The 10,528-nt window shown below is 33.0% G+C and overlaps 1 protein-coding gene across 1 annotated transcript; it reads right to left on the minus strand.

Moving 5' to 3' along the window:
* Positions 1 to 1,344: 1,344 nt before the first annotated feature.
* On the minus strand, positions 1,345 to 7,959 carry prcc (proline rich mitotic checkpoint control factor). Its single transcript, XM_058752463.1, has 6 exons — positions 7,301 to 7,959; positions 7,177 to 7,224; positions 4,427 to 4,918; positions 4,247 to 4,339; positions 2,423 to 2,569; positions 1,345 to 2,327 (listed from the first exon to the last, which is right to left on the minus strand). Exons 1-6 carry the CDS (start codon positions 7,529 to 7,531, stop codon positions 2,175 to 2,177), a joined length of 1,164 nt encoding a protein of 387 aa, XP_058608446.1. The 5' UTR covers positions 7,532 to 7,959; the 3' UTR covers positions 1,345 to 2,174.
* Between the last annotated feature and the right edge of the window lie 2,569 nt (positions 7,960 to 10,528).

The following is a 10,528-nucleotide window of genomic DNA, read 5'->3' on the forward strand; positions in this document are numbered from 1 at the left end:
AGTCAAATAAATGTAAAAATGTTTACTGCATGATGCATGATATACGATGTTCTTTGTCTTTAAATTTTTTTTTTTTTTTAAACATTTCACGATGGGATGACCCATATTGCTATATCACTGTCCACTTGTTTTGGTGTTTATTTATTACAACATAAAATCAAAATGACTGATGAAAGTGGTGTGCATAAATTACCAAATATTTACTCTTTTCACAAAGATGTGTACCAAAATACGTAATTTTGGGGAAATATAGGAGAAACTTGGCTTAATTGTATATTTAAAAATAAAAAGAATTAATATTCTGTATTTATTTATACATTTTTATAAAATATTTTCCTATAACATCAAAATACATAAATTTGGAGAGAAAAAGCTTTGGTTTTTATATATATTATATTATATTTATAAATAACAGTATTATTCCTACTTCAAGTAACCTAAATCACTAGGTTAACCTCTGACTGCTGCATTACTTTCATGAATTTTTTTTTCTTTCCACTATTTGGATATATTGAGATATATGATTCTATTATTTACATCTCTTCACATTATTTACACTACTGCACGATGCATTCATTAGTGATTATGTTGCGATCTATTACGTAGCATGTACTTAGAAGTATCCTTTCCTTCCAGAACAGCCAAGAGTCGATGTCTCACTTCAGAATGTCTGTATAGCATAGTTTTTAGCTGGAAGTGTCTTGTTCCAACTTCCACCTCATCAAAATCATTCTCTGTTGAGAAAGAAATCTGAAGTACCAAAATATCACTGCCATTTTCACTGGCTCATCTTGTCACTGCGTGTTATGTGATATGACAAAATATTCTGGGAAGCATCTGTTTGAAAATGGTTAGTCTGCCCAGATCGGGCTGTAAGAGCATGCTGTCCAAGTGCAGCAATAACTATTTTTTTTGGCATTGGACCCAATGTGCCACCTGAACAAACTTTCTGCCCTGCCAAGAGATATTTCTAACATACTGGTGATTTATCTAAATAAATAATTTTCAAAGAATTCTGCAAGTTAGACCTTCACAGTGTTCCATCCTCCAGGAACGACTGGGTTTATTTACTACAAGTCCAACCCATTTAAATGGGCTAAAAATCAGTATCAAATTCATATTCAGGTAATTGTAATTTTCGACATTTAAAAAAATTTTTTTTTTTAAGTTGAGTAAAACACCCAAATTCAATTAATATTAAATCATTGTTCAACTGAATGTTTTGTCTCTTAAACTCATTCCTGCATTTTGAGACATTTTTACACATTTAGCATTAAAGTCCTTTTAATCTTCTGCAGCTCTGTGTAAAAATATAGTAAATGTCAAATTATACTGTAAAGAAAATTTATTGTGCACAGGGTTATGTATTTTTTATTTCTGGCAGTGATATATGAACTATTTCACACATAAAAGTGTTTTTACACACAAAAAGAAAATTTTGGGATATTTCCTACAGTTGCAGTGAAATTGTTTTACTTTATTCATGGTTCTACCATTAAGAATCAACATTCATATGAAAACAAGCAGCTAAAAGACGGGAAGATTCACTCAAAAACTTTTTACAAGGTTTTTTTTTTTTGCAATACTTTACAATAAGACTGTATACATTAACATTTAATATTAATTTTGTATACATTAACATTAGTAAATGCATTTTCAACTAACAATAAACAGTATTTCTATATTAACACGGACCAAAATGAATAAACGCTATAAAAAAATCAGAACACATGGCATTAACTAATGTTAACATAAAGAACCTTATTGTAAAGTGTTTCCAGTTTTTCACATTTTCCATCATCGTTTTTATATATGCCACTGCTCACGATGGCAGTGTGGAAGACAAGACCTTCCCAAGTCAAGACATCCCAATCATTTAATAAACAAATAAATCATGTGAACCTACACAGCTACTGTTATGTTACAGGCGACCCAAAACCCAATGTAGTTCAAATGGAAAGATAGTATTAGGTAGACAATTGGTATCCATCTTAAACATTATAATAGCAGCCAATACTTCTTTAAAGTCCTCAGCTCCTCTCTGAAACAATACGAACTGGTATTACATCTCTGAAAGCTGGCAAAAAGATGACATTTCTGTATTGGCTGCAGTCTCTGACAAAATCTGTTCGACATTAGGTAGAGATGTGCACAACATCTCGATATCCAGTCCATTAGAATCCATACTTGGCTTGTGTTTGTCGTCGAGTCAACTTGTTTTCAGCCCAGTTGTTCTTGAGTTCCAGCTCGCGTTCCTTGGCCTGATGAATCAGATATGTGATTTGGTGCTTGCGTCTCTGTTGTCCTGTTGGCTGATCTCCTTTTTTCTGGAAATGAGGTGGAAAAGTCAGACTTTTTCTTTCATTTATCTCCTTCAAACATACAAAGCCAACAGAAAATGGACACTTGACGTGCTGCTCACCTTGCTGAAGGACTTGCGGGGTTCTGCCTCTGCTGTCATGTTCTTTGTCAGCCATTGCTTATTGCCACTCAGCTGATCGTCTCCTTTGATCTCCAAGAACTTGATTTCTTCTCTTCCACGATTCTGTTTGCCCTGTAGCCGCCGAAACTGAAAAAACACGCACAAAAAAACAAACAAACCAAAAAATGAGTTTGAGTCGTGATAACTCAAAACACCCCATCGCTATACAGAATTATACATAAATGAAGTATATATACATTAAGTATTATTCAAAGAAGTTAAATAAATACACACCTAAGATTAATATTTAGAGTTATAAAGTTAAAAATGTGATCAAAATTTCACTATTCAATATGACTAAACAATAATAATAATAATGATTAATTATTTAAATTACAATAATTCAATCAATAAAGAGATCAATTACTATTGCAATAATACTAGTGTACTGCAAGATTTTTAAAAAATTAATAATAATCATAATGTTTTATTATTTAAATTACAAAAATAAATTCATTTTACTAAAAAACATATAATACATAAAAATAAATTACTATTGCAATAATACTATTATAATGTACAATAAAAATCAAGAATTTAAATAATCATAATATGATCATCATTACATAAACAAATTAATATATGTAACCCTGGACCACAAAACCAGTCTTAAGTCGCTGGGGTATATTTGTTGCAATAGTCAAAAATACATTGGATGGGTCAAAATGATTGATTTTTCTTTTATGCCAAAAATCATTAGGATATTAAGTAAAGATCATGTTCCGTGAAGATATTTAGTAAATTTCCTACTGTAAATATATGAAAACTTAATTTATTGATTAGTAATATGCATGGCTTAGAACTTCATTTGGACAACTTTAAAGGCGATTTTCTCAATATTTTGATTTTTTTTGCACCCTCAGATTCCAGATTTTCAAATAGTCGTATCTCAGCCAAATACATCGATGGAAAGCTTATTCATTCAGGTTTCAGATGATGTATAAATCTCAATTTTGAAAAATTTACCATAATAACTGGTTTTGTGGTCCAAGGTCACAAGAAATATATACTACATATATTACATTACTATTGCAAAAATACAATTATACTATACAATAAAAAATGAGAATTTAGTAATAATTAATACATTAAAATGTTGTTGTTGTTCTAAATAATACTTTTACTTTATTGCTATTTTAATTAAAAAAGAAAGAAAGAAATATATTACTATTGCAATAATACTATTGTACTATAAAATAAAAATAATTTAATAACTATTATTATATCTTATTTCATTATTATTTCAATTACAATGTTACTACAACATATCAATACTATAAAAAAATTTAAAATGAGAAATTAAAAATACCAACAACAATGATTATTATGCTATTTTAAAAGAATAAAAAGAAAATTACAATTCTAATATTTACGTCTATGAGTGGAATAAATATATACCGTACAATAAAAAAAGAGAATTAAGTAGTAATAATAATAATAAATGTTAACAATAATAAATAAAAATGTTGTTATTGTTCTAAATAATACTTTTATTTTATCACTAATTAAATGACAAAAATTAAATTACTAAAGATTTAATACTATTGCAATAATACTATTGTACTGTACAATAAAAAATATTCTAATAATAATAATTATTATTATTATTATAGTTTATTTCATTATTATTTAAATTACACTGTTACTACTACAACATGTTAATATTAACACTATAAAATTAAAAATGTATGTGGGTCATACTTCAGCTTGAAAAATACAGAACAAACACATCCCTGAGTAATAGAGATGCTAAAAACAACTCACTGCTTCATCATTGAACAATGAAGAGGATCCCGAATCATCTTGCTCATCAGCCTCGGGGTTCGGGTCTGGGAAATATCCTTCACCATAGTAATCCTGCCAAACATACGCATAAAACATCAGCTGCTGACATGACAAGCAATATACTGGTGTATGAAACTTATTCATAATGACGGGTTTTACCTGTGGAGAAGTCTCTGGCAGTGGATTTGCAGGATACTGATGTTGATATTCTCCGCTCTCATAGTCTTGCGTTGCTCCGGCTGACCTACTGTAACTGTCTGCGTTAGGAACAAAGTCCAGTGGGGCGTCCTCCACACCGGGCGGAGGGTTCAGCGAGGGAACGTACTGCTGAGAATGCGGGTTTTGAGACGTCACAGGCTGTGCTGAGCTTTCCGGAAGGGAAAAGTAGTTCTCTGGAGCGAGTTCATCGTCACTTCCCTCTTCATCCGCGGCCATTTGTTTGGCTAGCTGCATCGCTGCAGACTTTGCAGCCGCTTTAATGGCGGATGGGGACGGGCTGCTTCCAGAAAGACCCTGGGACTTTGCTGGGGTCGCCTTCGGCTTATCCGACCCGGGGCGTTTGGTTAGGGTGTGCGGCAGCAGGGGCCGATCGGTCACCTTCACCACCATATTCTTAGGCTGGGGCAGCAGAGAGGACAGACCTCCACCTCCCTGGAAGAATATGGAGAAAATATTATTATTTACTATTATGTAAATCCACCCAGACCATTTATACATTCACGTTTTTTAACATTATGATGAAAAATGGGCCATCGCAACAATGCTGTGGGAATGATGCCACAACCAACAGCTCATTAACATATGCCTTAATCATTATTCATGAGGGAAAGAACTACAATCCTATGAAGCATTATGAATGACATCATTTAATTAAAAATGAATTATATTAAACAATCGATTTAAACATTTTGATTATGTGTACAGAAACAATATATTTTATGTTTAATACAAAATATGCATATTATGCATACAAATATTTAAGTAGTTTGAGAGCGGAAAGATTTGCTTGTTATGATTCTCTTGTCAAATGATTAATCGCATCCAAAATAAAAATTTTTGTTTACATAACAAATAGCAGTGTACGGTTTACATTTATTGTGTATATATAAACACACACACATGCATGTATATATTTAAGAAAAAAATATATTAAATATATGTATATATATATATATATATATATATATATAATATAAATTATATGAATAAATATATAGGTGTAAATACTTTCAAAATATATACTGTATGTGTGTGTATTTATATATACATAATAAATATACACAGTACACACACATATTATGTGAACAAAAACTTTTATTTTGACAAAAGATTTTTCATTTGACAAAAGAATCATAACAAGCAAATCTTGTTATGACAGCACTAGATTCTTTGATTGGTGGAGATTTCCAGTAGCCCCTCAATGCAGAACAAAGATGGAGACGGTAGGGTTAGGTATATGTAAGGTGGGAGGAGTTGTATCTGGATCCAACCTCGCCCCCTGGATCTTGTGTTCTGCAGTGAGGACCACCTCGAGATTGCTTATTACATCTGAGATGATTTGAAAGATGCCAGATCTTCTAATCCTGATAACTGATCTCTGGCTAATTTGGCTCTTCAAACGAATTTGCGTATTAGATTAAAATATCTGGATTAAGCTGTCTAAGATTACTGTGCGTTCTCGTGTTCCCCGAAAAGGGCAGATGTATCGATACTCGAAACCACGATCAGCAATGCAGCGATTGGCTGGCGGCAAGACAGCAACGTAATGACATCATATCATTAAAAAAGACACCTGATGAAAAAAGTTTACACATTTCTGGACTTTTATAAGGAAACAGCCAAACGAACAAAACTGCACAAAAGTTATAGGCTAATAGATAAATTAAATGTGCACTGTTTTTAATTTTTGTGTAATTTATTTACATGATTCCCAATTATTTATATTCATGATTTCTAGTATTTGTACAGGTTTTACATTTTTATTTCAATGTTGTAATTAGCAATTCATTTAATTTTATCTTTGAAGCAGATTTCTTATGTGACAGCATTAATTAAAGTTTCTTATCTGCATCTCCTGCGCTCCATCAAGCCACTCCCATAATAGCTGTCACCACTCAAATTAATGCATGACTCAGATTAACTGTACTGCATGTGTGTAAGACTCCAATACATTTATAAAGTAATTATTTCATCACTAATAAATCTTTCAATGAGTAAAACTGGCTGTGTCTATAGTATTATAGACTACACAACATTGTTATATTATTTTCAAATTAGTATTATTTTAAATTATTGTCCCTGGACCAGTAGCGTACTCTTATAATAAAGTAGCGGTGGCTGGGACATGTTTTAAGTATCAGTTCTGCTTAAAAAGATGCAATCTAATCCTGTTTACATGAAATAAACCTCCCGAGCAGGTTTAAATTTATGGACCTGTTGCTATGACAGCAACTCCCTGATGAGAAAAAATGTTTTTTTCTCACAGGTCTGTTTTGAATGGTTTATAAATTAGCATTAAAATCCAATTCACGTATGGAAAAAAATGAGGAGATTTTTATTCAATAATTTTTATATCTAATTATAGACAATTATAAAATCTAATTATAGATATAATATAGATATTTAATACTATGTTTATATATTTAACTATTAAAAACAGCTTTTTTAATCCTAAGGATCACATAGTTCATTATAAATAATGTATATTTAATAAATATATTTATATCTAATTATAGACATTTAATATTTAAGGATGTTTTTATATTTTTAAATTAGCTTGTTTAATTCTAAGGGTCAGAAAAGGGAGAAATATTCATTTAAAATTAAATTACAGCTGTTTTGGTGAAGGAAAAATAAAAATAAATAAACTTTACTCTCAATTTTTTTTTTTTTTAAATCCATAACGTTACCTGAGGAGCTGATTTCTTTCGGACGGGCTCGTCATCATCAGAGTCAGACTAGAACAGAAAAACAGCATCAGTCAGAAACAGTTTCAGTAAAATGATTTGGCATTAATAGATCTGTAAAACTCACATCTGCTGGTTTTATTTCGGGAACGGTGATTTTAACGGGTTCTGCGCGTTTCTTGGGTTTGGGCAGATCCATACTCATCCTCTTAGGTTGAGGAGCTGATGTCTGATCCGCGGTTTTCGGTGCAGGCAGAGACGCGAAGAGTCCGCCGATCTTGCCCGCGGGTCGAAGAGGTGAAGCCGGCGATTCATCGCGATCACTGTCGTCGCTGCTGTCGTACGCTACCAGAGACATCTCCACCGATCAGATCAGATCAGTTCAGTTCATAAGAGAGTGAATCAGACACAAGAATCGCTGACAAGCTACTTTTGCATCACTTTCATCAAAGCAGCTCCACTGATCGCATATCTTCCTGTACTCCTCAGAAGTATTGTGTGTAAATATCTAATAAATGCCAGCTCTCAACACAAATGACAAATTCGCCTCCAGAGAAATTAACGCTTGCAGTCGGAGCTGTGCTTGCACTGGAAATGCAGTTTTTAAATTAATATTTTCCCTGCAAAACGCGAATAACACGTAAATATATTAGTCTAAACAAACAAGTGATAACTGTTAACGATCATAAACCGTTCCTCTCTAACCATTTGACTCATAAACATTTTTTTCTTCCACCATCGTGAAATATCTCCTCAACATCCGCTGCACCGTTTCACAGGATTCCGCGACACTGACACCAACTGGACTGGAGTGGAATCTCATCAATAAACATGACCAACAACCGTGACTATAAACCAATTAATTAATAAACTGATGAACAACTGAAAAACCCCGAATGTTATTATACAGTGCCCTCCAAACAGTAAAGTATTGGAACAGTAAAGACAAAATTGCTCTGTTGGCTGTGGAGTCAAGACATTTTCAAAGATGATTAAAAGATGAATATGAGACAAAACTACAGAATGTCACATTTTATTATTGGGTGATTCAACACATAGATGTTTTACCAGCTCAGAAGTTCAGCACTTTTAGAGTTTCGTCCCTCTATCTGATGTGAGCATAAGTACTGGAACAGTTGACTCACTTTCTGAGTGATCAGTTGTGTCCTGTTGCATTATTAAAAGCAGGGAATGTGTCGTATCAGTTATATCCATTACTTCTGCATTCTGAATCTTGCATTCGATGATGACAAACTAGGGTGAAGATGAGGAGCTGACTCTGAGAGAAAAGCAAGCAATTTGGATGCTAAAAGAAAAGAGGAAGTCAATTAGAGCTATAGCAAAAACAAAGGGCATGGAGAAATCAAGAGTTTGGAAACCACCAGCGACACCAGCAACCAACAACTACCTGATCGGCAGAGAAAACAACAGTAGTTGATGACAGACAAATCATAAAAGCTGTAAAAATGAACCCTAAAAGACGTGTCTGTAAAATCACCAACAACTTCCAGAAAGCTGGGGTGATGCTCTGACAATCTACTGTCCTCAGGAGACTTTGACACAGAATTACAGAAGCTACACAGCAAGATACAAACCTCTGACCAGCTCCAAAAATAGAAAGGCAAGATTAGAGTTCGCAAAAAAGCACAAAGGTGAGCCAGAAGAGTTTTGGAACTGTGTTTATGGACCGATGAGACAAAGATGAACCTTTATCGAAGTGATGGGAAAGCAAAAAAGCATACAGCCTCATCTGTAAAGCATGGTGGAGGTGGTGTCATGGGATGGGCATGCATGGCTGTCTCTGGAACAGACCCTCTCAACTTTACTGATGACTTAATGTATGATGACAGTAGCAGAATGAATTTGGAAGAGTATAAAACCATCTTGCCTACCAATATTCAAGAAAATGCCACCAGATTCATTGGGAAGTGCTTCATATTGCATCAGGACAATGACCCAAAACACCCTGCCAGTTCAGTCAAGGAGTTTATAAGGGCAAAGAAATGGAAAGTCTTAGATTGCCCAAGTCAATCTGCAGATTTATATCTGACTGAACATGAATTTCACCAGCTGAAGAGAAACTTTGCAAAACAAGCAACAATTGGAATTGACTGCATTAAAGGCTGGGAAAAGCATTTCAAAGGATGAGAGCAAGAGTCTGGTGATGTCTATGGGTCCCAGACTCACTGCTGTGATTGTGCGCAAGGGATCTGCAACTAAATAATAGCTTTTAATCTTTTATATCTGCCTTATGTTCAACTGTCCCAATACTTATGCTCACATCAATGAGTGGGATGAACTCTAAAAGTGCTGTTCTTTTTATTTGGTGAAACGGCTAATAATAAAATGTGACATTCTGTAGTTTTGTCTCATATTCATCTTTTCATCATATTTGTAAATGTCTTAACTCCACAGCTAACAGAGCAATTTTGTCTTCACTGTTCCAATACTTATGGAGGGCACTGTAGTTATGATAGTCTCGCAAAAAACATAACTGAACCATAGGCCTACTCGAGAAACTCTAGATCGAACCCCTATACATAATGTTTTTTTTAATGATATTTTATCATAAAGAGACTGGGAATTGTTAGGTAGATGGACAGACAAGACAGATAAACATATTTTGTTGTTGCTAAGACAAAGATGCTAGTTTTAAAGTTGCATTTGTTTAATGCTACTTCAGACATCAGCTGTAAACACATTTGCAAAAAATTCACCTAAAATTGAGTTAGGCACTTATAGTCTGTTTAAACAGTGTCTACTACTTGTTCAGTAGAGGCTAGTGTTTGGGCAAAATACTGAGTGGGGTTGGTAATATTTTTTAATGTTTTTGAAAGAATTATCTTATGTTCACCAAGGCTAAATTCACTTCATAAATATAGTAAAAGCAGTAATATTGTAAAATATTAATTTAATAGAAAACAGTTGAAATTTCTGCAGTCATTACTCCAGTCTTCAGTGTCACACAATCCTTCAGAAATCACTCGAATATGCTGATTTGAAACATTTGTTTTTATCATCAATGTTAAAAACAGTTGTGCTTAATATTGTGGATACTTTTTCAGGATTCTTTGATGAAGAGAGTTCAAAACAGCATTTATTTGAAATGGAAATCATTTGTAACATTACAAATGTCTTTTTTATCTATCAATTTAACACATTCTTGCTGAATAAAAGTGTCAATTTCTTTAAAAAATTATATATATATATATATATATATATATATATATATATATATATATATATATATATATATATATATATATATATATATATATATCGTACAGACCCTAACCTTTTGATTGGTAATGTACATTTGTACAGAAAATAAGCCATGTGTATCAGCTGGTAGCAT

Source organism: Onychostoma macrolepis, chromosome 19 (genome assembly GCF_012432095.1).
Source record: "Onychostoma macrolepis isolate SWU-2019 chromosome 19, ASM1243209v1, whole genome shotgun sequence".
Classification (NCBI taxonomy): Eukaryota; Metazoa; Chordata; class Actinopteri; order Cypriniformes; family Cyprinidae; genus Onychostoma; species Onychostoma macrolepis.